Raw genomic sequence first — 26,439 nt, forward strand, 5'->3', positions numbered from 1 at the left:
GGTGTCTTGAAGGATGAAATGGGGAAATGAGGAAGCCGAGGCAGCACTGGTGCTATTACTGTCATGGACAGACAGTGGTGCGGCAGAGAAATTGGTGCAGTGCCACCGGGATGCACAGGGGTAGTGGGGGCCCAGGAGGGGACCTAGCCCAGGAGGAGGGGATGCTCGCACTGAGACTTCAAGGAGAGGCTGGAGTTAGGCAGGTGCAGGGAATGGGTGAGGCACGCACCTGGCAGAAGAAGTGTGGCGACCAAAGGCCTGGCAGCAAGCGACTGTAAGATGGCCAGAAACTGAAAGCAGTTCAGTGCAGTCTGAGCACAAAGAACCAGTGAGGGCTTGTGGTGGGTGGGAAACATGGCTGGAGGAGCCGGCGGGCAGAGCCAGTTCATGAAGGATTTACCATTTCTGGGATGCTGCTGCCCATTTCACAATGGAGAACTTGAGACCCCCAAGATAAAAGTGACCTACACGAGGTCACACAGCCAGCTGTGGTTCACTCAAAGCTAGAGAAAGAAACCTGCCCCGATCCCAGGGGGACGTCACTGACCTGCAGGCGTCCAGAGTAGAGCTGCAGCAGAAGGTGGTCAGCTGGGCCTGCTGCCAGGAGAAGGAGGGCTTCGGGCTGGGACGTGGAGAACTGCAGCTGTAGGTCTAAGTCAGTGAGAGCGGTGGCCACAGGCACCTCCAGGTGGTTCTCACCGAAGAAGGAAGCTGTATGAGAGAGGGCGCTGTGGTCAAGGCTCAGACTGTTGCCTGGAGGAGGCCAGGTGCTGTGGAGAGGGACGGGTGGGTTGCAGGGAGGGGTCCATGCTGGCGCACCCTCACGGTTTTCCTATATGGTGCTGCCTCTGAGCACTGCCCAGATCCCAGCATCTTCTTTCTCGGTCCTGGCACCGGAAGAAGGCACAGCCTCGCCTTGTGTCCAGCCCAGACCTTGACTTTCCAGGAGGCCAGACCCAGAAATTCCCAGCAACTCAGGTCTCCTCCTTGGAGGTTCCTGGAGCCAGAGGCTCCTGCCAGCGCTGACTCACCTCCCCTGGGCCCCAGCGGTGTCTCTCTCCCACGTCTGGCTCCCCTACCCGCTCCAAAGGAAAACATCACTGGCCTAATCACCTGGCTTGGTGGTCATAGCCCCGAGGAATGGAGTTTCTAAAGAACCACCTCCAATCCAGACTGATCCCTGCTCAAATTCCTTCTCATACATGTCCTTGCGCTTGGGCTCCTGTGCAGCGCTTGCCGTGCCATGCCCCACCTCCACGGGTTGGCCGAGGCCACAGCTGGGATCTGGTGGTGGTGTCAGCGTGGCCCATCTATTCCCGCTTCTCTCTCAGGCCATTCTTCCAGCTGCCAGTGAGGGTGGGGGCGGGAGTTTATTGGCCTGAGTCTGCCAAGGAGCAAAGGCTCTGAGGCCAGATGGAGACCATGTGCAGTGTCAGACCAAAGTGGGCTCAAACTTCCTCCATGACCCCCGCTATAGCTTCCTGCTGGAGAGCTATTCACACTCCCCGATGAGCAGTCAGATCCGGCCCCATTGTTTCCACTGCGGCCAAGGAATCAGGGATGAGAACAGCTGAGTTCCCAACTTCCCCAGGCCACCACTCAAGCTGAGGCTGAAGACAGGGCCTGGGAGGGGCTGAAGGGCTGCTGGGCAGGCCAAAGAGGGCCTCCCCAGGCAGAAGGCCAGGGCTGGGCTTGCCTGGGGTCAGTGATTCCCGTGCGGTCCCGTTCTGTCCCACACCGGGACTCCTCCTCTAGAGTTGCTGCTTCCTCCAGGCAGTCTCCCCAGATTAGCCTCCCTGACTTCCAACCTGCTGCCACAACTTCCGGTCCATGCCTTTTGTGGTGATAAGAACCAAATACAACTTTGACTTTGCCTGCAGATGTCCAGGGCTGCAGGACAGACAAACACAGGTTAAAAATGGTGTTTCATCCCTGTTGGGTTTCCCTCAAACTCCCAGAGCGAGTGACGGCCTTGATAGGGGTGATCTGGCCCTGGCCCCACATGTGCTGGTCCGTGGCCAGCCTGAGCCAGCTGCCATCTGCCCCAGGAAGTAGCTTCAGCCATTGGAGAAGTCAGAGACTTGTATGCCCGGAGGGATGTCCAGGGAAGATCCCGTAAGAGCCCCCTGGGCTGAGTGAAGTCCCCTCTAGTTAGCTCCTCCTGCCGGCATTGCTGGTGACACCAGCACCCTGTCTAGGGAGCTAAGGGAATCCAGCGAGCACTGCAGCCCATCTGCCCGGGGGCGGCCCAGCAGGCTCAGCAGGCCCTGCACAGCTCGGTGCCAGCAAGGGGCAGACCAGGTAACTGCAGGTGGCGGCCACCTACAGGGGTGTCTTATCTGCAAAGACATTGATTTCTAAGAGCAAAACACAGCAAAGTGAGGGAGGCTGTCGCACAAGGGGTGGGAGCACATGGCCCCTGCAGGATGGAGCCACCCCTGGCACCGGCTGGAGCGGCTCACAGCAGCTGCCAGGAGCCCACTGTTGAATTTTCAGGAATTTTGAGAGTCAGGTGGTACTGCCCACAATGAGAATATTTATGTCAGGAAAAGAGGCAAATATTGCAAATCAGGGATCCCCCTCCCCCAAATAGCCCATTGCTAAACATTTACCTGCCCAGCGCCCACAGGGAAGGGGGCACATGTCCCTGCTCCTACCCACCCTTGAACTAAAGGTATATATAGACCCTCCAGGACCTGGCCAATGTCAGGACTCTGGGCCAGACAGGAACTGAAGTAGCTGGTTGGCCCTAACCACTGAACCACCTGCCCGCAACCCCCTCCCAGCAGGAGAGAGTAGAGCCTGTTTGGCCAGAGTGGGAGGGTGGCAGGAAGCAGAGGTACTCTCCAGAGTGCTGGGGTCTGAATGGGTCCATTGAGGGGCTGGGCCCTGCTGCTTCCTGTGGGGCTGAGCGGGAGGGGCTCACACAGGCTGCCTTGTGCTGCTGGAGTGCATAGCCAGGCAGCCCCCCATCCCAACAGAGGCCTCTGAGGCCTTGCTGGCCAGAGCTTTGGAAACTCTGACAGTGCTACTCCCCCTCTTCCTGGTCTCCTTTTTCTGCCCCTCTTACTGTCTCTGAGGGACTGCAGTTGCAAGAACCCAGAATCCCTTGGAGGTGGTGTGGGGCAGTTGAAGAGGGGCTTCATATGGAGAGGGTGTGCAGGATAAAGATATGATAAGTTAGGAGTCAATCCAGAGGACTTCCTGGAGGAGGTGACAGTGGTGTAGCATCACAGAGAGGGAGGAATAGGCAGTCTCAGAGGACCGCAGCAAGGCCAAGTGAGAGACTAGCAGGGGTAACAGGTCCCCCTTGGGTGGGGCAAGGAGGGTTTCTGCTCCCTCACCTCCGAGAGCATCTGGCTAACTTGAAGGCAGACAAGTAGAGGGAAGAGTAGAATGGGTCAAGCCAGGCTCAGCAACCTGACTGGGGATGGAGGAGGTTGTGGGGAGACATCAGCACAGGTTGTGGATCAGACTTGCCCTTGACTCCTGGGTCAAGAGGACTCATGATGAATCAAAACACCAGTCCAGACCTGCAGCTGCTCCATGGGCTGCCCTCTGGGCCAGGAGAAAGAGCCCATTTCAAGCCTCAGTGTCACCATTCTGTAAAATGGGCATTCCCTCCCACCCCTTCCCCCTCCTGACTGTGGGGATTAGTCCTGGGGGTCCCTCCCTGATCTGGGAGTTTGCTGTCCACATGGATGTGCAGAGTGTTAATGGCGTGGGCTGCCTGGAGGTGCCAAGCCTTGGGCATGGGAAGAGCAGAATGCCCCACAGGTCTGGGGCCCGTGGGAGGGGCAGGGAGAGTGCCTCGTGTATGGGCTTCTCTCTCTGGAAGGCGTGTTGGTGAGCGTCCAGGGCTCTATATTAATAGACGTGTATTTGTGTGTGTGCGCAAGTGTGTGGGTGGCTGCCGGGGGCGTGCTTTGGGTTTGCCTAAGGCTGTGTGTTTGTGTGTGCGTGCGTGTGTGTGGGCTGGGAGTTGCCAGGACAAGAGCAACGATTGTGCCCAGGCCTGTCCTGCCCTTCAGTGCCCGCCTGCCATGACTTGGCTGGGCCTGGCTCCATGAAAGGGGCCGTGTGTTCTCGGAGGGTTCCCACCCCTCCTGCTCGGCACCCATAGAGAGGTTTGCTAAAGGTGGGTACGTCCTCACGGCTTCCCACCCTTCCTCCCCATGAACAGGGCACTGCTGTCTGGGCCTGAGGGTGGGGTGGCTCCATCCTTCTTCCTGAGACCTAGGCCTGGGGGCACAGAAAAAGCCTGTTTCCTTCCCTGCCAAGTCCCTTCTCAGTGGGTAGAGAAAGCCTAGGTCGAGGTCCTCAGCAAGCCCCCTCTGGCAGGGCATGAGCTGCGTTGGCATCTCCTGGCTCCCTGGAGGTACTGCTAGGAGGAGTGTGGATGGGCCCATGAGGCCCACTTCCACCCCGATGCCCAGCCCTCTGTCTGACACCAGGCTCTGGGGACAAGGGGTCACTGTGAGGGGAGCATCTCTGCCCATCAGCCCTAACCCTGGCCAGGACCCCACCTTCCCCAGCCAGGCCAGGGCCCAGTCTCAGGCACAGATGTCTCTTCCAGTCTGAAGGCTGCTGCGGGTCCTGTTCCTTCTGAGTCCTCAGAAGCCCCAGGGGTGGGCGAGGCTGCCTCTGTCCCTGTCTGTACCCCATCTCTCCTTCACCTCTGGCCATCCCTGCCAGCGGGCTCTGCCTCTGCTCCCCCTGGTCTCCCCCTAGCTCTGCCTTTGGCTCCTTCCTCCCTCTGCCCCATCCTGGCTGTCCCTGGGCACATCACCCAGGACAGTCTGGAGGGCCCAGCTCCACCCTCCTTGGGTGCCGAGTCCCACAATGTCAGCGTTCTCTGCAGTCCAAGCCTGCGGTAGGGCACTCAGCTTCCACTTTCCAGACAGACAAACTGAGGCTCCAGAGGAGAAGCGATTTGACAAAGAGAAGCAGAAAGAGAGCCGGCAGGTCCCAGCACCGATGTGAGCCCCACCCACCCAGGCACCCCCACTGCACCCCACTCTCTGGCAACGGATCTCTGTGTGCCCCACTCCCGCCACATTTCCAGTTGCCTGGGGCAGCCCCACAGCTGGTCTGCGTCATGGGAGCAGCAGCATTCCTGGGAGTCTGCTGCCGCCTGACTTTATAAGGGAGAAAGTCTGGGAGTCCGGAGCTGCCGGGCAGGGTGGCCGGTAGGGAGTGCCTGTGCCCACATTTGGGGGTGGGGGCAGGAAACCTGGACATCTGTAGGGTGGGGAGGGACACCCAGTGCCACAGAGACAGAGCAGGAGGTGAGAGGTGGAATGAATAAGGGAGACCCATTCATTCATTCATTCATTAACTCCGTCACAAATATAGCAGTGATGGGAATGGAAACAGCTAACATGGGAGAAAGTTATTAAAACTGAGAAGCAGCTATAAAGATGCCCTCCTTCATAAAGACTGAATCCAGATCCAGACCAAGGCCTGAGGAAGGGGATGGAGGAGGTGGGACATGGGCAGCAAGCCTGCTGCTGCGCACGGGAGTGAGGAGGGGATGCCCAGCTCACCTGCTGAGGATGGAGGGGCCCTGCTCCAAGGCAAAGCCGGACTTCTCCAGCATAGCCCCTTGGGGTTTGGCACTAGGGGTGGAGATCCTGGCTCCAGGTCTGGGCAGGCAGGGGTGAGGGAGTCTGAGGGGGCTGTGGGGTGGGGTGCTCTGGGAGGGCCAAGGCCGGTTGAAGAGCTGTCTCCTCTCATGCGTGTGTGTGTGGCAGGGTGACGGCGAGGGCGTGGCCCACCTGGCGGCTGGATGCCGGCTATGTGAGAGCATGGACGGGCCAGGTGCCCTTCCCCAGCAGCGGACCCCCGCTGAGGTCACCCAGCCCTCTAGACTTCAGGTCAGTTCCCCTCCAAGGGACTCCCCGCTTTTTCTTCCGCCAGCAATCTACTTCCAAGCCAGCAGGCAGGCGTGGGCGAGTGCATGTGCAGGAGTGTGGGTCAGTGTCACGTGTGCACACGTGAGTGGAGGCAAGGCGGGCGAGGAGGAGGTGCGCCGGGTCCAAGGCTGGCCCCGCTGTGGGCTCTGGATACTAAGCCATGACTGGAGGCTCCCCTTCCCAGCACATCTGCCTCCCTGGGCTCCCCAGGCAAGGGAGAAGCTGTCTGGTGTGCCTACTCGGGCATCAGCCCTTCCCAAACCTCCTCCTGGCACACCCCCCAAGGCTCAGCCATCCACCCTGAGCTATCACCCTCCCCGAACCCTGTTACTCTGAGGCTAACAAGAGGGAAGGTTACAGGGGAGGCTTAAGGTCAGACTATGGGGACAACATAACCTGCCCAGTGATGACACTGGGGTCGCCAGGGCCCAGGCTAGATGGCTCATCACTGGCCAGGGTGGGCTGCCTGGAGACGCTCACACACCTGCAGACCCCACAGAGCTCACTGCTCTTTGGCCACTCTTCCCAGCTACTCCCAGACTGGGATTCCACCACCCAGGGCCACACGGACTGCCTGCTCCTCTCCTGTCCCGTGAGCTACCGCAGCGCGGACAACAGTGGATTAGTTCCAAATCCCACGGAGCTCACAACAGCAGCCATCCTCTCAGGAGACACTGCTTTTTTCCAGTGGGGTGCTGGGGTGCCAGGCACCTGCTCGGGTGACTGCTTCCACGTCTAAAGCTGCAGAGACCTCTGCCGGAGTCAGGGCAGCCCCATCCCTTCTTGCCCCAGGAACTCTCGAGTCATGAGACGCAGGCTCAGGGCGGTTGACTTTCTGTTCGGTTGCCCTTCCGGTCCCTTGCAAGGCCAAGGAGGCCAGGGAGGAAAACAGTTTCCTTATCTACTGGCTGGACCCTGACCCTGGCCACTGGCCTCAGCTACTGTCCTCTAATCCAGCGCCTTGAGGCACCCACGTAGTGGGGCATATACTGGGGACCATTTCCAGTTGAGGAAGCCCGTCCAGAAGATGAGAGGAAGCAGGGGCAGGTGGGGTGGGAGAAGCCAAGCTTGGTCCACAGAGGCTGAGAGGGGCCGCGCCCTGGGCTTCCAGCCACAGGATCCAACCCCGGGGCCTTGTGGACCACGGAGGAAGCAGGAGGGGAAATGAGAGGTTTTGAGGGAAGGAGCTGCCCAGAGTCCACCCAGGCTGGAGGGCTGGGCTGCGGGAGGAGGAAACAGAGCCTCAATAGTGTCTTTGTGGAAGCCCTGCTGCTCCCCAGGCCTCAGGCAAGGAGGGTGGGGTGGCTGTGGTTGGGAGCGGTTCCAAGAAGCTTTTCCCTGCCTTATAATTTTCCTCCTAGTACGGGGAGGTGGGTGGATTTCCAGGCCCCTTCCAAATCCTCCTTTACCCCACTTTCCTGGCCCTAGGGGATGTGGGACCCTCACCTCAGTGGACCCAGGCTGGGGTCAGGTTTCTGGCAGGGAAGAGAAGAATGAAGGACCCTGACTTGGCACTGCCCAGCCCCCCTGCCCTAGTAGGGCTCCTAGGAGGCATCTCCCGTTTTACAGGTGAGGAAACTGAGGCTCAGAGAGGGCAGTCCCCGTGCTAGCCCACGGAGCAGAGGATCCTGCGGATGTAGATCCTGAGCTGGGGGCTGTGGGTGTCAGTGGGGCACGGGCACAGTGTGTGCACCCAGAGAGGCGCGGTGGGGTTTGCATGCTGCCTGTGGATCAGAAGTGGAGCATCTGCCAATGGCTCCAGCGGGAGGAGGGTGTGAGAGCTGGACACCAGCCAGGGGAAGACACACTCTTTCCCTTCTTGTTCCCCGGGGCTCTTCAGTCAGGGCCGGGTGGAGGGGGGAGCGAGGAGAGAGGGAAGCATCTGCTCTCCTTGGGCGGTTTGGCAGCCCCGCCTCTCTGGCTCTGGGGCTGGCTGAATAGGAAGGACCCTTCTGCAAGGGATGACTCAGTCCAGAAGCCAGTGATAAGTGCCAGCCCTGCCCACTGGGGGTTTGGAGATCTGAGAGGAGGGCGGAGAGGCAGGGGGTCTGGGTGGGAGCTGCCCCCAGGAGGTTGAGGGCCAGGCTCTCTCCTGGGCAGCCTCCAGGACCAGGCAGCCCATGGCTCATCTCTGAGTCTCCCCTTGGCTCTGGCAGCAGAAACTGCCGAAGACAGGGCTGTCTGGCGGGCGGCGTCTCGGGGCTTCCCCAGCCTGGTGGGCTGGGCCTGGAGATAGTGAGTGTGTGGATTGGGACGAGGGAAGAACAGAGGAAATGGTGACTGTGGGTCTGGACGCCTGGCCCTGAACTCTGGTGGCACAGCTTGTGCACAGCAGCTTGTGTGCCTCCTCCTCGGTTCCCCCAACTGAATCCAGGCAGACGCCTGGGTCTGGGCTCACACCCCAGCACACGCACAGGACACTCAGAGTCATGTGCTTCCATGCTTTCTCTGTCTTCCGTGACCCCATCTGTAAAAGGGGACCTGGACGGAGAGACCGACACACATCTGGCCTCCAACCAGCCCAGCCAACTGGCAAGAGGTGTGGCCACTACAGTGGGTACAGTAGAGCCACCTTTGGCCTAAGTGGCCACAGGCCTAGCCAGACTGGAAACTCTTGAGGACAGGACCCAGGGCCCACATTCCCTGCCCAGGGCATCTGTGCAGCCAGGAGGCCCACGCACCTGTGATGCAGGGGGCAACATCTGCATCTAAGGGAACGAAAGGATCAAATGAGGTGGCATTTGGCCCGCGCGAGGGGTTTTCTATCAGGCAGAGCTGTCTCACCACAGCAAGCGCCGGCACTGGTGGTGCTCCCGTGGGAGGGCGAGGCCAGGAGGGTGCACCAGGAAACCTCAGTGTCCTTGCTAATAGACCTCTGGGCTAACCAGGCCCTCCAGAGATCCTGAGACTGACGTCTGTCCTCCTGGGAAGGCATGACTTATCCTGGAATAGGTTCCCACCTAGCACCCCCGCCTGCCAACTGCCTGGGAGCCTGCAGCCTGTGGGTCCCCCGGAGCTGTGCCCGCCGCTGCCACACGCCCTCTGGCTCTCCGTTTCTCTCCCGGCCTCAGGCCGTGACTCCTTGCTGATGCACCACCTCTCTCTTACTAGCACTAACTTTGCAGGGCTCTGGGCCCCAGTGTCCCTCAGATGTCCATGCCAGAACACCCATAGGAGCCCCCAAGCTCAATCCCACCCAAAGCAAGGAGAACTCGGCATCCTCTCTCCCCTAGCCTGCTCGCGAGCCCCGTGAAGGCCCGCCTGTCCCCCCTGAGTAAAATCTGAGGGTCACATTGGACTCTCCTCCTCCTCCCTCCCCACGGCCACTGCCGGCTAAGACTCACATTCCATCCTTCCTGCCCCCAGATTCTCCTTCGAATTCATCTCCCTCTCTTGCTCCCGGTGCCATCCATAAAGCGGCTGGTCACCATCCTTGGCCTGGCTTAATGAATCTCCTGCCTCCCTTTGCTAATAGCAGCCCCAGTTAACCCAGACTGAAAGTCGCTCCCTCAGTCACCCTTGCCCGGAAGCCTTTGGAGGCTCCCACTGCCCCAGGGTCAGGCCACACCCCCAGGTGGTGCTGAAGGCCAGTGTGCCCTTGGCCCTGCCTGCCAGGGTCTCCTGCTCCCCTGCTGGGACACTCCTCGCCTCTGCCTCACTAGACCCTGCACTGCTTCCGCGCACACCCAGCTGGGCCTGCGACCTTCGCTCAGGCTGGGCCTGCGGCGGGCCAGCTCTTCTCTCCTGTCGGCCTGTGAAATGTCCTCATGCTCTTTCACAGCCCAAAGCATCTTCTTTGCACTTCGGGCGCAAAGACACTCGCTGTGGCCCAGGGGGCTGTGCTGCTCTCACCTCTCTCCGTTTACACTGTGAGCCTTGGGGACAAAACTGACCTTGCTTGGGGACACGAGGTGGGAGGAAAGGAGGGAGGGGCCCACCAGGGCAGGAGGGCCGTGGGCCCAGCTGGGAAGGGCTGCCTCTGGGAGCTCGCCCCAGGCCTCCCCACTGTGTCTTACCTCCAGGCTCCTTTCAAGCCTCCTCTGCCCTCCAGGGCCCCAGGGCTCAGAGGCAGGGGCCTGGACACAGTGGCTGGGGAGGGCTCAAGGGACTGCCCCAGCCAGAGACTGCTTTTCTGGGCCTGTGGTGACAGAGTCTAGTGCTTGTTTTTAAAGAAAATAGAATCCGAGCCCCTATTTATAGCCGGAGGCCACAGCCACAGACAGGAGACGTCGGGTTTGAGGCTGCACAGGCTCCGACTCCGGCAGGGGCTGGGGGTGGGGCCCTTCCCAGGCCCCCTGCCCGCCTTTCTCAACCCCCAAGGAAGTGCCTGTGGAATCCTGACGCTCCCTGGGACAGGATGTAGCCTGCGCTTTGGGGCAGGGGAGGAGGACCTGGCTGAGGGGGGCGGAACTTTTCTCAGGATTGGTCCCTGGGGCCTGGAGTCCCTTGTGGGAATGGGAGGAGGTGAGGGTCTATGTCTTCTGAGAAGGCAGAGGGGGCCCTGGGGAGGGGTGGGGTGCTGGCGGTAGGGAGACCTTCTGACAGCCACGGAACTGGGTAAAGAGAAGGGAAGGAGGACGGAGCAGGACTGGAGAGATGGGCAGATAGACAGAGACGGGATGGGAAAGAGACGGAAAAGGAACAGACAGAAAGACAGAGCCAGGGTGGGAAGGGGCAGAGAGACTGAGAGACCGGGATGGGGAGACGAACGGAGAGACGGGGAGAGCCCTGCAGCCCAGCCGACCCTGAGCAGGGGGAGACAGAAGCCGGGAGGGGAGACTCCGGTGTGGCTCTGCCCCGCAGAGAGCCTTCATGGTACTCCAGGCAGCGCGGTCAGAGTCCGGGTGGAGCCAGTGAGGAGGGGAGAAAGCAGGCGTCTGCTTCCTTCACCCCAGAAGGCTAGGCCTTGCCCATTCCCAGCCCCCAGGCCCCAGGGCCTGGAGACTCTCCGTTCCTGGCAGTCTCCGTGGGGGAAGCCCAGGCCTGTTGGAGGCAATTCGATGCATGGGGCAGAGCCCGTGAGATCGACCTTGTCACCAGGATCCCCAAGGGCTGTCTTGGGCACGGCCACTACCTTGAGGGAGAGGTCCGGTCTCTGGCTTGCTACAGGGTGAGTTCCCAGGCCTGGAGAGCTCAGGAGCTAAGGCTACGGCCTGGACTCGCACCTGCTGCCAGCCTCTACTAGACTCCTCCCTTGGCCGCGCCTGTAGGGGGCTTCGGGGTAACTGTAGCCTGGGGCATGTGTCATGGAGCCACAAGCGGTGACTCAGACAGTTAAAAAAGGAGCAGCTCTGAGTGGTGACTCAATTGGCTCTGGAGGGGCTGGGTGGGGTCTGGCTGGTACAAGATGGGGTGGTCTGGGTTTATTTTTGGCAGGGTGGGGCTGGGGCCAGGAGGTGGAAGATGGGAACCCGGGGTGGAGAGGAGCCGCCGCTCTCGCCCCCAGGGTCGGGGGAGCCCCAGGGCTCTACACCAACTTAAGAAAGTGGCTTTCCAATGCCAGGGAGCCCTGGCAGGCTGGGCTGCTTCTCAGCCCCATTTCAGGCCTAGCCTGCCTTGCTGTTTGGCCCAGGACAACCAGCTGGCTTTCTCTGGACAGAGGCAGAGCCCTCTGTCCTGTTCCCAGGAGGCTCAAGCTCAGAATTTAGAGCTGACCTAGAGATTCCACTCAGAGGCCCAGATAGGGCCAGGGGTCTACCCAAGGCCACAAAGCAGAGCCTGGTAGCCCAAGGGCTGTGGCATCATCACCCAGCTGGCTCGGGTCTCTACAATATCTCCCCCACCCCAGGGCTGTCCACGGTTGGCGGGACAGACCCCCGTCTGAGTACCCACCCCTGGAGGGACTCAGCCAGGCTCCAGATGGGTGGCCAGAAGCACATGGGCCCCAGAGACCCAGAGATGGAACCTCGGCCGGGGGCAGGTGCCTGGATTCCGTTAGCACATGTAGGTGGGGGGCCTGGCTGGGCCCTGCCCAGGGGTCTGTGGAGAAGAATCACCTCTAGGGGGAGAAGGTTGCAGGGGCAGGGAGGGGGGCCCACACAGTGAGAACTCAGCCTGGGGGCTCAGGCATGGGCCAGCCCCTTGACCAGGGCCCTCCAGCGTCACTGCCCTGAGCTGTGCACCCCGCTCTGCAGACATCTCACAGTCACCTCCCCCTACTCTGAATTCACACACACACCCATGCCCCTGAGGGTCCTAGCATCCCAGAGCAGAGAGGGTGGTCCCCTCCCTCAGTCCAGATTTCTGCTCCTCTTGATGCAGCCACCACTGCTTCTATCATGAGAGGTGGCAACAGTCCCATGGTAACTGGCAAGTGAGCTGTCTCGTGTCACTGGGCCCTGGCCTCAAGCCCCCACCTCCAGAGAGGGACTCGAGAGGGTTTGGTAGAGAGCTGGAAAAAGCCAGGCTTCTAGGCTCCCCTGTCCCATAAAAGGCCCTTGGTACCGACTCCTTCCCTTCTCCTGACACGCTCTGGGGACATGGGGGTCCTGCTGTGCCCCAGCCCAGTGAGCTCCATCCTAGGGGCTGTCAGGCTTGGGAGAAACAGGTCCCGGGAGGGCCTCAGAGGGGCTCTCCCCACTGCTCTCACACTGGGAGAGGGGTGTGCGCCTCAGCCCAGTTAGCCAGGCAGATGCAGACCCCACCCCCTCCCACCTTCTGAAGGGTCTTGGGCTGGCAGGCGGCCACTAGCTGACACCCTGCCTCAAGAGCCCACCTCTCCTTTGTCACTTGGTCCCACACAGACTCTCTCACAGGGCCACCTCCTCCAACCTCTGTCTTGAAATCTTCCTTAAAGATTCCTGCTGGGCGCGGTGGCTCACGCCTGTAATCCCAGCACTTTGGGAGGCCAAGGCGGGTGGATCACCTGAGGTTGGGAGTTCGAGACCAGCCTGACCAACACGGAGAAACCTGGTCTCTACTAAAAATACAAAATTAGCTGGCCATGGTGGCTTATGCCTGTAATTCCAGCTACTCGGGAGGCTGAGGCTGGAGAATCGCTTGAACCTGGGAGGCAGAGGTTGCGGTGAGCCGAAACTGCGCCATTGCACTCCAGCCTGGGCAACAAGAGCAAAACTCTGTCTCGAAGAAAAAAAAAATTAAAAGATTCCTAAGCAGAAGCCCCCATGTTGCCGTCTGCCCCACCCCAGGAAGAAGGTGCCAATAGCAGAGTGACCGCAGCCTCAGGAGCAGATGTCCACTGAGCACTTATTCCAGGCAAAGTGTCTTGCTTAATCCTCACAACACGTAAGAGGCAGAAATTATTTATCCCCATTTTAGAGAGGAGAAAACTGAGGCTCAGAAAGAGGCTTGCCCAAGGTCACGCATGGAGTGTGAGGGCTGTAATTCAACCTGAGCTCTCTAATGCCGTGTTCACCCACTGTGTACCTGGCCTCCTGCTTCCCTGTATGGGTTCCCATAGGTCAGGACTCAGAGGAGGGAGAGGTGGGGCCTGTCAGGGCTGAGGGTCGGGGAGGAGCTCATTCTCAGTGGAAAACTCCCAAAAAGGGTGATTTGCTTCTTCATTGACCAGGGTGGGAAGTGTGTGTGTGCGTGTGTGTGTGTCTCTGTATGTGTATGTGTGTGTCTGTGTTTGTGTGTGTGTCTCTGTGTGTGTGTGTGTCTGTGTCGCTGTGTGTGTGTCTCTGTATGTGTCCTGTGTGTGTCTGTGTCTCTGCATGTCTGTGTGTATGTGTCTGTATCTGTGTGTCTGTGTGTGGCTAGACCTAAGGCCTGCCTGCCTGGCCTCCAGCTGCAGGAGAGCTGGTCTGGCCCCAAGGAAGGAGCAAGGAGGGCCGGGTGTCATGGGAATCAGTGTCCTGGGCCCACTGGTATTTATAGCTGCCTCTTCCTGAAATGTGGATGGGGGAAGAGATTGCTCTTAGGTGGGAACGGAAGTTGGTCTCCTCTCCCCAGCTCCCTTTATCTCCCCAGAGAGTGGCCTGTCCCAGGCTAAGGGCCTGCCCTGGTGGTGGAACAAGGCGCTGTGTCCTGAGCTGGAGGTTTTCCCTGGGGCTGCTGTCTCGGGGCGGGACACCCTCCTTGCCTGCAGAGCAACAGTGTGTGTGAGTGTGAGTGTGTGCACACACATGTGCACTTACTGGGTGTCAGACTGAAGGTCATGGACTGGGGGCAGAGGCCAGGTGGTAGGGGAAGAAAGGCCTGTAACCCCACAGAGATGGAGTGCAGGACCCCAGGAGAGGGGCAGTCCAGGTCATGGGTCTCAGAGCAACCTGTGGTTAGAACAGGCTCCTGGGGGTGGCGATACTGGAGCTGAGCCTTGGAGGATGGGGAAAGGGAAGGCCGGCTGCACGGAGCAGGAGCAGTGTGAGCAGAGGTGGAAGGGTGCCAGTGGTTATGGATCATCATCTGACGGCCTAGTTCTATCTGATCAGCCAGTCAGTGGGACACAGGATCACCTTGACCAGGGAGGATGATGTATTCGGGGAGAGAAGGACATAGCATAGCACAGTTGAGCATCCTCAGTCTGAAAATTCAAAATCCAAAATGCTTCCAAAATCCAAAACTTTTTGAGCGCCAATAGGATGCCACAAGTGGAAAATCCCACACATAAGAACTTTTTTTTTAGATGAACTCTCACTCACTCCGTCGCCCAGGCTGGAGTGCAATGGCGTGATCTCAGCTCACTGCAATCTCCGCCTCCTGGTTCAAGCGATTCTCATGCCTCAGCCTCCCAAGTAGCTGGGATTACAGGTGTTTGCCAGCATGCTCAGTTAATTTTTTTTTTTTTTGAGATGGAGTCTCAGGCTGGAGTGCGGTGGGGTGATCTCGGTTCACTGTAACCTCTGCTTCCTGGGTTCAAGTGATTCTCCTGCCTCAGCCTCCTGAGTAGCTGGGATTACAGATGCCCACCACCACACCTGGCTAATTTTTTTTGTATTTTTAGTAGAGACAGGTTTCACCATGTTAGCCAGGATGGTCTCGATCGCCTGACCTTGTGATCCGCCCGCCTTGGCCTCCCAAACTGCTGGGATTATAGGCATGAGCCACTGCACCCGGCCAAGAGGTCAGGGGTTTCTGCGGTAAGTTCCGGGAAGGGAGGCAGCCTCGCTGACACGCCCAAACCGTTAGGCCGCAGGAGATCCGCACATTGACGTGTTGAAGCAGGAGTGATGGCTGGAGGCCTGGGTAATGCATGTCAGCACTGGCACAGCGGTGGGCTCTTCCACAGGCTGGGAGCCGGCCTGGGCATGGGGAGGAGCTGAGTGAGGGGCAGGAATGCTCAACAGGACAGGCACTGTCCCTGCGGAGCCTACCCCTGCCACCAGGCCACCTTGACGGCAGCCCTACAGCCATCACCCTACATCAGAGACACACGTGGCTTCATCGGAAACCCTGGCTTTTCGGGGGCGCTTTATTGAAGGGGGTTTGCTTAGGCTGTGAGAAAGCAGGGGGGGTTTGGAGAGGTGGGTGGGAGATGGGGAGACAGGAACAAACATCTGGCGTCCTCGGGGAGCTGTCTGTCCGTGCAGGCTTCTCTCTCTCCCCTGCTGGGGTCGGAGCCAATGGTGGGTGGCTGCTCCCCTGGCCTGATGTGGGGAAGCTCGCTGCTGTTGGGGTGAGTGAGAACACCATGGCCTGTGCGCCCAAAGAGTGACTTGAGACAGTCCCTGCTTTTCTCTGAGCCTCAGTTTCCTCATCTGTAAGATGGGAATGTTGGACAGGTGTGGTGGCTCACACCTGTAATCCCAGCACTTCGGAAGGCCAAGGCAGGAGGACTGCTTGAGCCCAGGGGTTCGAGACCAGCTTGGATGACATAGTGAGACCTTGTCTCTAAAAAAAGTAATTACTCTGGTGTGGTGGTGTGCACCTGAAGTCCCAGCTACTCAGGAGGCTGAGGTGGGAAGATTGCTTGACCCTCAGAGGTTGAGGCTGCAGTGAGCTGAGATTGCTCCAGCCCTGGGGGACATGGTAAGACCTCATCTCAAAAATGAAAAAAGAGCAGATAGAGGGGACTGTTTCCTGACCTGCAGGGCTGCCGTGGGCTGCAGGACTGACAACATGGTTAGTGGCACGCTGGGGTGTCCCTGGAGGAAAGAGCACAGCGATAGACAGCTCTGGCCTCTCCTGTTTGGAGTCACGGACCCTCCTGAGAAGCGGAGAGAGCTGGGAACCCTTGCCCCATGGAGAGCTAAGTACAAAACTGTTCATACAAATTCAGTTCATTCAAATACTTCTCGTACAAACTCAGTAGGAAGAGTCACACAGTAAATTTGAAACCCGGCCTAAGTCCGCAGCTGGAGGAAGAGTCTTAGCTCTGGAAGCCTCTACAGAACTGACAGCTGGGGCGGAGGGCCTGTTGGAGGCAAGAGGAGAGCTGGATGGGGTGGGAGTCAGGGCGAGGCGGTGAAGGAGCAGGGGGACCAGGGAGGGACCAGGCTCCAGGCCCAGACCCGCAGCCTCCTGTTCATTTGCTCCTGGTCTTGAATAGAACACAGTTCAGTGTGGCACCCGTCCCCATCCTGTGCTCACTTCCTTTCCCACAAGTGCCACTGGCCCATGTCTTTAAGATGGGGGACTTGGAGACGGAGGCGGTAGCCATGCTGGGCTCCTTGTCTCTGCCACCTCAGCCAGGTCTGTGAGAGTCGCCGTGTGCACGAGTGTGTGCCCACATCTGTGTGCGCCAGTAAGTGTGGACGTCAGGGCTATTTCCAACTCCCCCTCCCCTGCCCGCCCCTCCTGGGCAGCACGCCCAGTTCCCAGACGCAGCCTATACACTTCCTCCGTGAGCTCCACACGCACCCCACTCCCCTCCCGCTGTCATCGCCAGCCACCAGGCCCACCTGGTGCGGCCCATCCCCGGGCCCCCGGGCGGGCAGCACTTAAAGACCCTTCTTGTCCTGCCTGGGTGGGCGGGCGTAGGGAGGGAGGCTCAGTTACACTTGGCTCTGGAACAGTTTTCTTGAGTCTGGGTGGGCTGGGCCAAGGGAGCTGGCCCCTGGGCCCTGCCCTGCTCCAGAGGCCTGGGGCGGCACACAAGGTGCATACAAGGCTCAGTGCCTGTCCTGAGCACCGTCGGTCCCCCCAGGCCATCCTCAGAGGCAGCAGGATCTACCCTGCTTCGATTTCTTGTACCTGGTGCCCCTTTGGCCCTGCTCGCTAAGACACACCCATCAGTTCTGAGTCCCCACCCAGGTAACACACAAGCCCTCCCTGCCAGGTACACCCTCCTGGGTCCCACTTCAACCCCTCACATTCTGCCTTTCAAAGTCAGCAATGCCAGGCCAGGGAAGAGGTGTGGGAGTCACCATCCCTGCCTGCCCTGTGCTCACTCTGACCCTCCGACTGGAATGTCACCTCCTTCCTTCTCTGCCTGTCCTTCCAGCATCAGCTCAAATCCAATCTCCTCCCGCGCTTGGCTCTCTGCTGGGGCCTCCCACACAGCTCAGAAGGAGCTGGACACTGCATCTGTCATCCACACTCACAGTGGCCCAAGCCTAGCCCCCCATGCAGGCTGGGAGCACCCTCAAAGCAGGGCTGGGGGCTCTTCCTGGGCTGCTGGGGTTCTTGGTGGCACTCAGAGTAATTTTCTTCCTCTCTGGGGCCTCAGTTTCCCTCTCTATACAAGTGGAAGATTGGCCCAGATGGCCTCCTAGGGTGCTGACTTCCAGGCCTACTGACCCGGATTCCTCAAATGTTGATGAGTGGAGGGAGAGCCTCCCAGCATGCCTCACTAGGGTACAGGAGGATGAGGGCCTCTGCAACTGGGGGCATCTGGGAGGGGTGAGAGGGATGCCTTCCTCAGGCAGGGGCTGCCCCTACTGCAGACATCAGGACAGGGAGCTGGGCCAGGTTTGGTGACAGAGATGGGTTGCTGGACGGGAGCTCTCCCACTCCCTCCTCATTTCTGAGTCCTAAAGGCAGGGGGTGGTGGAACGTTATGAAACCCCACAGCACCATGCCGCTCTCCTGACCTAAAACCCTTGTGGCTTCTCCTTTGCCAACAGGACATAGGCCGTGGGCTTCATTTTGCCATTTAAGGCTTCTGTGCCCTAGCCCAGTGGCTCTCCCTGGCCTGTGCTTGAAATATGCCTCCCAGCCAGGCTGCTGGCCCTCCTGTCTCAACACCCCTCTGCTTACGCCCACCTCGGTGCCTCTGAGTCAGCGCCCCTGCCTGGAGTACTGACTCCCTTCCCATTCACCAACGCTTGGTTCGAGGACCACCCTGTGTCCCGCCCCAGCTGGCCCCTGACTTTCTCCCCGTTGTACTTTTCATCCGCATCTTTGCTGTTTGAGATCAAATGTGCCTTTCTGCCTCCTGAATGAGTCTAAGTTCAGCCTCTCAATTTCCTTGTGCCCCTGAGAGTCCAGCACCATGCCTGCGTGTTGTTGGGGCTAAGAAGGGATTTGAGAATGGCTCTCAGTTGAAGCCCAAGGAGGTGGGAGTGTTGGAATCCCTCCTTGGCTGGAGGCTGGGGCCTGGATGAGCTGACCGCCCCGGTCACCTTGGATGCTCCCTTCCCATCTGCCTGGAGGCCCAGGCCTTCCCTCAGGCCCTGAAATCTTAGGGGATCTGGTCCCTGCAGACAGGAACAGGGAGCCTGGGGATCCAGCACCGATTCACCCCGGGGGTCCTCCCGTGACTCACTTCCCTTCCAGGAACCCCATGATGCCCTCTCTTAGAGCTGGCTGCTCCATCCGAAGGGGAGAAGGGTGTGGCCTGGGCCCTGGCGAAGGAGGCTCAGGCCCTTCCTCGCTCCACATTGCTCTTGGGAATGGTCCCGAAGAAGAGGTAGCTGGGCACTGAATCACGCATGGGAGGTGATGACGGGTGCGCCCCGAGGCCGCAGTTCTTACGGCATAACTAGAGCTGCCTTGGCATCGGGACAGAGAGAGGATGTATCCCTGCACCTCTCAGAAAGCAGACTTCCATTCAGCCTTGGCTGGGTCAGCCATCAGTGCTAGGACGGGGAGGTGTGGCAGGGGGTGGTCCAGGGCTATCTGTAGGACAAGTCCCCGCCGGAGGACAGGGTATCTGAGGGGTACCAGCTCTGCCTCTAGGAGGCTGAGTGGGTGGTGAGTGGGGAGTCCTGCCTGTCACCAACAGGAGCAGGGAGAGAAGGGCAGAAGGAGGAGGAGGGTGGCGGATAGACAGATGGATCCACAGGGGAGCAAGCGGAGGGAGAAGGGACAGAGCTGGGAGCAGCTGGAGGGGTGTGTGGGGCTCCTCACAGGGAGGGCAGGGTGGCACCTTCCTTGTTTCCCACCTTGCAGCACTCTCCGTTCCTGGCCCAGGGCATCTGAGGCTGCAGGACCCATTTCTCACTGTCACTGGGTCCCTTTGGGCCCCAACATGGTCACCCCAAACTTGCCTGGCAAATGAGCCCAGCCAGCATAGGGTTGGCCCCACTGGGTGTCTCAGACACTCCAAACGGGCAAAGCCACGCCCTAGGCCATCCATGCCTGGGTGGCCTGCCCTCGCCCCCAACTGGACAGCCTTGGCTAGCTAGAAACCCCATAACCTGAGATAGCGGGGTCCGCGTCCACCCCAGGGTTGATCCCCGGCAACCCCAGCCTGTGGTGGGGGAAGCGCAGCCTGCTTGACTCCCGATCTGGGGCCACTTCTGGCTCCTCCTGTCCCCTTTTTCTCCCTGAGGAGCCCCTCTAGTTCCGCCAGGCTGGGTCGGGGTCTCAGGCCCCTCACTCACCTGCGGATGCGAGTCTGGCCATCATAGCCAGGGTCCAAGCCAGGGCCAGGGCGGGGGCTGGAGGTGGGGGCCGCGGCCCGGACTGCATCCCGGCGGGCTGAGTGGCAGGACTTGCGCGGAGCCCGCGGAGTCCTGGGAGCTGGGAGCGGAGTGGAGCGAGCGCGGCTCTGCTCCTGGGCGCGGGCCGGCTCCGGGTGTCCGCGTACTTAACTCCGGGGGCGGGGCAGGCGCGGACCCGCGCGCTCGCTCGGGTTTCAGGCTTGGGCTCACCCATCTGCCCCCACCTTCAACCTTAAAGGGCCCGTGCGGGGCTGCTCCTCACCGGGGCAGGGGTGAGAGGGCCTTTATAGCTGGGCCAGACCACAGCCCCACCCTAAAGACTTGGAACAAAGTCATAGAGAGGTCCAGACACCCTGAACTCTGACCCCAAGAGCCAGGGAGACCCCCTAGGGGAGGAGGCACGAGCTGGGCCAGCCCCCACTTCCCGCCTTTCTGCCTTTGCGGGAGTTCAGGAGACCCCTCCGCAGGCGCACTCCAGCCTTAGGAGGAAGGACGGACAGCCGGCTTTCGGGCTGCTTTGCCTCCTGGGAACTTCTGCAGACTCGAGGCACCGCCTGAGGTCCTGTGGCTCACGGCCCACGGCTGCGACCGTGACCTTCTCTGCCCAGAAGGGCCTCAGTCTCCCTGTCTGAAAAGGAGAGGTGTCTGGACTTCCTCACAGGGACTGTCAGTCTCGCGGCAGTGACATTTGCTTCAAAATAACCTTACAAGGTGGGTGAGGACTACCCCTCCCCCATGGTATGGAGCAGGAAAGTGTAGATCAAGCTGAAAGTGGCTCTTACAAGGTAGGTCCCCGGCCATTGGGGCCAAGAAACCCAGGCCTCCTGACCCTTGAATCTGGGTGTTTCAACTTCCCGAGGCTGCCTCCTGGAAATCTGGCCCTGGATTTAGCTCCTACCTAACAGCTTCAGGCTGGGGCCCTTCTGTGGCTCCCCTCCAGGCAGCAACATCAGCCTAGTTCCAAACAGGAGGAGAAACGGCAGAAAGGCCATGTTATTGTAGCTTCCGGGGCCTGGAGGCTCCGCCTGTTCTCTGTCCAGTCCCAGTGCTAACGGGCCTCGGTCTACTTCCTCTGTCTAGGTCCCTCCGTCTGTCTGCTCCAGCCCATCTCCAGCCCAGCCCCACCTTGCACCCTCTTCCCAGCTCCTCCCTTTGACCAGTAACAATCCCGCAGTATGTACAGCACTTCATACTTTGCAACGAAACCGAGCCTCACTTTGCAGATGAAGAAACTGAGGCTGAGAGAGATTAAGGGACTGGAGTTAGTTTACATAGCTGCTCAGAGGTGGGGTCAGGTCTTTGACCCTAAGTGCAGTGCTCAGGTGTGATGGTGCCTGATCTGTGAGGGGGGTTATGAGTACTGGTCTTGAAACCAGAGAGACCTGGGTTCAAACCCCAGCTCTGCTAATTGGCTTGAAGAAGTCCCCTCACCTCTCTGTGGCAGTTTCCTCATTTGCAAAATTGGGTTGATGAGGATTAAATGCTTTAATGTACCTCAAGTGCCTAGCCCAGGGCGTGGCATACAGTAGGTGCTCAATAAATGCTTATCCTTTCTCCTCTGTCTCTGTCATCCTGCACATCCCTGTGATTCGTGGTTTACATACAGCTTTACACATATCACCTCCCTTGTGGCAAAACTTGAAACTTCCCCTCCAGGGGCTGCTGCATACAGTAGGTGTGCAATAAATGCCTGCTGTGGTTGACTGAGAAACCAGTTGCTGCTGTCTGTGGGGACTAGGCAAACCTAAGCGCTTCCATCCGGGTACCCTAGGAGGCCTGGGATGGAGGCCGTGCCAGGCTGGCCTCGGTGGCGGTGAAGCCATTGATTCCACAACTTGTCCCTTGTTTTTCCTTCTCCTCAAGTCAGCAGGACACCTGGTCCTCGTTAGGGGCTAATTACTGGCCAGCTATGGGCCTGGGGCCGGGGCAGCTGCTTGGAAGACTGGGTTTGGAGGAAAAGAGCTTTCTTTTCAGGAATTAAAAAAGAAGGGAGAAGGCTTCTGCTCTATGAATCAAAAATTTGGGTGAAGATCTCCGCCGACCCCATCTCCCCACCTCTTTCCCCTCCCCATCTTCCCTGTTCTCCACCTACACAGATGTCTCTGGAGCCTCTAGACAGGGCGCTCCCGCCCACAGCTGAGATTCAAGTTGGGATTAGCTGGGAGCCTCCCCCTGCCTTGTTGCTAGCTGGGCGGAGAAACACAGGCCTGGAAGATAGTGGCAACCAGCAGGGCAGTAATCTCTCACAGTAATCTCGGCAACCAGCAGGGTGGTAATCTCTCCTAGTAATCCCGGCAACCAGCAGGGTGGTAATCTCTCTTAGTAATCCCGGCAACCAGCAGGGCAGTAATTTCTCCCAGTAATCCCGGTAACCAGCAGGGCAGTAATCTCTCCTCGTAATCCTGGCTCACACGTCTCTGCTGGGGCTTCCCAGTTTACAAAACATTCACCTGATCTCTTGACAACCTTGGGAAGTGTGTGTGTTGGGGGACAGTGTCCCGGCTTCCAGATGAGGAAACTGAGGCTCTCAGTGAAACAGGGATGCCGCGGCTCCAGCACACACAGGCCTGGCGTTTGCTCAGCCTGTAACCCGGGACTCGAACCCAGGACAGTGATGAACAGCGCCATGCCAGGCAGACTGGCAGGAAGCCGAGGCCCCTGTGTGCCTCCTGCTGTCTTGGAACAAAGGCTGCTGGACCAGCAACGTCCCCTCAACTGTCCCCTCTCCAGCTCCTCAGCAGCTCCCCCCAGGCCCTGAAGCCTCAGCGCTGAGCAGAGCTGACCTGGACCTCTCTGGCATCCTGAGGCCTGGCTTGAGCCTTCTCCCTTCTGCCTTCCGACCTTTGCTGTGACTTTCCTTGGCGTGGCTTGGCCAGGCGTCCTAGGTTGCCATCCCTGACTGCCCCTGCCTCCCTGGCCACACCTCACCTTCCTCCAGCAAGTGCTCCCAGCCCTCCTTCATGCACATTGACTTCACTTTCAAAAGAGTCCCTGGAGTCCTGACCGCCATAGCTCTCCTAGTTTCACCTGGGGCCTGCCTTGCTGGGTCAGGAGGTGTGCGTCCAGGCCTCCCCAGCTGAGCACAGGACAGGCACAGGGTGGGAGGGAGGAAAGAGGGAAACAGAACACACAGGAAGAAGGAAGAAGATGCTCCGGCTGGGGTGAAGGAAGATTCCAACTCCCCTGAAGCTACAGTGGCCTGTGGCGTGTGCTGCCTCGGTGTCTCCAATTGTTCTCGGAGAATGAGACCACAGAGAGCCCAGGAACACCCACATCCCTGCCAGCAGGGTCAGCCAAGCATGCTGCCAGGCGCTGCTGGGCACTCCTACCCCAGCACGTCTTGGACTGAGAGGACCCGCTGTGGCAGTGGCTGTGGTTGGCCCCACCCTTGGCCAGGGTGTTTTGCACCCTGGTCGCTGGGGCCCCACCCAAGGAGCCTGTGGCCAAAGCCTGCTTGCTGGTGAATGGTGTGTGCCTGTGCCCTAGCTGGGGTGGTGCCTGGGCCGGGGTGTGCTCCTGCTGCCTAGGGCCTGCCCTCAGGGAATTGGCCCTCTGCTGCGAAGGTCACAGAACCTAGGCCACTACTGTGCAAGACGGCATGGGCTTTAGGCGTGGCTCAGTGGCCCTGCAGTTTTGTGGCCAAGAGCTCCAAGCAGCAGGCCCCAGGCCTGGGCCTTTGATCTTGGGCCTCTGTTAGGCGTGGTCCTGCTCCTGCTTCTGGCGGAGGCACATGTAGGGCTCCTCCAAGTCCAGGCAGCCAGGCTCAGGAGGGGTGGGAGCAGCCAGTCCTGACAGTCACACAGTTCGGGAGCTGGAAAGTTACGTTTGCCACCCTCAGGAGTCAGCTGTGGAAGGGAGGCCAGCGGAGGGCTTTGCCTTGGCCTCTGAGCCATGTACAAACCATGCGGGGAGGACCCTCTCGGAGCCTCTGCTCTCCAGGACCAGGCACTCGTCTTCCATACCACGCTCACAAAGGCTGGTGGCCTCCGTGGCTGTGACCAGCTGGCCACAGCTGACTCCTCTGGGGTTGTGCTATTTCTAAATATTGGGTCCTTCTGTTAACCCTTGCTGTGCTGCCCCAGCGGGCAGCCAGCTGTCTGCAGACAGAGCCTCTTGGAAGGAGAGTGGACAGTTCCCATCCGGATGAAAGATTTGTGAATATATTTGCTTGGGGGCTGGGTTGGGGCTCCCAGAAGGGTGAGAAATACCTGCTTGGGGCTGGGAAGGAGGCTCGCAGCGGATGTCAGGGGATGTGGGTCTGCGCTGGCCACTGGGCAGGGCAGCGGAAAGAATGTGGGGTCAGGAGCCAGGAGCCCGGTCCTGCCAAGCCTTTCCTATGTGGTGCCAGATGTGTCACTTTGCCTTTCTGGACCCCTTTCCTTATCCATAAAATGGACAACCACTGAGGTGCTTGGATGATGGCCTCCAGCAAAAGCACTGAGCTTTATAAGCTTTAAAGGGCGGTGCCTGGTGGTTGTGATGATGGCAACAGTTCATGCCAGGGTCCTGCTGTCTGCCTGACTCTCAGGAGTCCCTTGGAGACGAGGCAAGACTGAAGCCAAGAGATAGCTGGAGCAAGCTGGTGGGGCTGCTGTTAGCCTGTGTGGAGTTTTAGTGGGGACACCACCCTATGCCAGAATACACGGCTTGGAGTTCAGCCCCTGCTGGCCCCCTTGGCTGTTGTCCCTGCACAGTGAAAAGCCTTGTGGTAGCCAGCCTCCGAGATGGCCCTCGTGAGCCTCACCTGCTGGCATTCATGCCCCTGGGTAGTTCCCTCTCATGTTGAATACACTGACCTATGCAGTCAATAGGGTGTTGCAGAAATGATGGGGTGACTTCCAAGGCAAGGTCAGAAAAGACATGGCGGCTTCCGCCTTGCTCTCTTCAGATTATAGCCACCATGATCTGAGGACATTTAAGCAGGCTGTGGAGGTGCCAGTGTGGAGAGGAACTGAGACCTCTTGCCAGCAGCTGGCACCAGCTCACCATGTGAATGAGCCGTCTTGGAAGTGGATCTGCCAACCCTAATCAAACCTTCAGATGATGCATCCTCTACTTTTTTTTTTGAGACAGAGTCTAGCTTTGTTGCCCAGGCTGGAGTGCAGTGGTGCGATCTCAGCTCACCGCAACCTCTGCCTCCTGGGTTCGAGTGATTCTCCTGCCTCAGCCTCCCGAGTAGCTGGGATTGCAGGCATGCACCACCACATCCAGCAAATTTTTGTATTTTTAGTGGAGATGGGGTTTCACCATATTGGTCAGGCTGTGGTCTCAAACTCCTGACCTCAGGTGATCTGCACGCCTTGGCTTCCCAAAGTGCTGGGATTACAGGTGTGAGCCACTGCACCTGACCTCTGTTGACATCTTGACTGCCACCTCCTGAGAGACCTGGAGCCAGAACCATCCAGCAAAGTCACTTTTAAACTCCTGACCCACAGAAACCGTGTGCAACAGAAGGAGGCTGCTGTTCTAAGCAATTAGATTTTGAGAGTAATTTGTTATGCAGCAAGAGATAGAACTGATAGAAGCCAGCACATCCTAGATGGCAGTCCAGTGAGTCAGACCTGGCACGTGCCTGGGGCTCAGGAAGCAGGACTCTGCTTCCATGAAAAGGACTGACATTCCTTGATCAACAAATTCATTCACTCAACAAATATTTCCTAAGTGCAGGCATATGTCAGGCTCTCTGCTGATGCTGGGGGCTGGGGACACGGCTGAATAATGCACGAGCCTGTTTTTGGGGAACTTACGGCCTCCCCAAAATGACTTGGCAATTGGTTGGATGTGGGGAGTCAGGATGAGGGAGGCGTCCAGGACGAGGTTCCTGGCTTGGGCAGTTGGAAGGGTGTGCGGTAGTGTCATGGACTGAGATGGAGGGGGACTGGGTGGGCATCTTATGAGATGAAAATCGTGGGGCATGTTGATTTTGAGGTGCTCGTGAGAAACCCAAGTGACACTGTGCAGGCTGTTGCATATGAGAGCCTAGTGCTCCTAAGGAGGTCTAGCCAGGGGAATCTGTACTTGGGGATTGCTGGGGTATCGATAATGGAATGAAAGCAGCCAGAGGTGAGACTGCCTGGGAGAGAGGAGCGTGGCGCAAAACGCGAGGAAGACCCGGCACTGAGTCCGGAGACGCCAGCGTCTCTTCCTTAAAATGTTTATTGTGACATAATTTCAGACTCGGATAAAAGCGGCATGATGGTCACAAATATTTCCCACATACTCCACCTAGATTTCCTGTTTACCACACTTTAAATTCTTTCTCTCTCTCTCTCTCTCTATTTTTCCAAATCATTCGAAAGTTGCAGACATAATGCTCCTTTATTCCTAAATATTTCAGTGAGTTTGTTTCACTTTTTTTTTTTTTTTTTTTTTGAGACAGTTTCGCTCTCGTTGCCCAAGCCAGAGTGCAATGGCGCGATCTCCGCTCACGGCAACCTCCGCCTCCCAGGTTCGAGTGATTCAATTGTTCTCCTACCTCAGCCTCCCAGTAGCTGGGATTACAGGTGTCCACCACCACATCCACCCAGCTAATTTTTTGTATTTTTAGTAGAAATGGGGTTTCACCATGTTAGCCAGGCTGGTCTCGAACTCCTGACCTCAGATGATCTGCCCATCTCAGCCTCCCAAAGTGTTGAGATTATAGGAGTGAGCTCATGGCTGATCTTCCTCTTTTTTTTTTTTGAGACGGAGTTTCGCTCTTGTTACCCAGGCTAGAGTGCAATGGCGCGATCTTGACTCACCGCAACCTCCGCCTCCTGGGTTCAGGCAATTCTCCTGCCTCAGCCTCCTGAGTAGCT

At 58.7% G+C, this 26,439-nt stretch overlaps 1 protein-coding gene across 1 annotated transcript in view; it reads right to left on the reverse strand.

Annotated features, from left to right (window-relative positions):
• Positions 1–19,763, reverse strand: part of CSPG4 (chondroitin sulfate proteoglycan 4) — a 37,860-nt gene extending 18,097 nt beyond the window's left edge. The window contains exons 1-2 of the mRNA XM_021668232.2: positions 19,583–19,763; positions 548–711 (exon numbers count right to left, since the gene is read on the reverse strand). Coding sequence (XP_021523907.2) covers positions 548–711; positions 19,583–19,670 — 252 coding nt within the window. The 5' untranslated portion in view covers positions 19,671–19,763. The remainder of the gene's footprint in view (positions 1–547; positions 712–19,582) is intronic.
• Between the last annotated feature and the right edge of the window lie 6,676 nt (positions 19,764–26,439).

The sequence above is a fragment of the Aotus nancymaae genome, unplaced genomic scaffold (genome assembly GCF_030222135.1).
Source record: "Aotus nancymaae isolate 86718 unplaced genomic scaffold, 86718_ANA_hifiasm-v0.15.2.pri h1tg000003l, whole genome shotgun sequence".
Classification (NCBI taxonomy): domain Eukaryota; kingdom Metazoa; phylum Chordata; class Mammalia; order Primates; family Aotidae; genus Aotus; species Aotus nancymaae.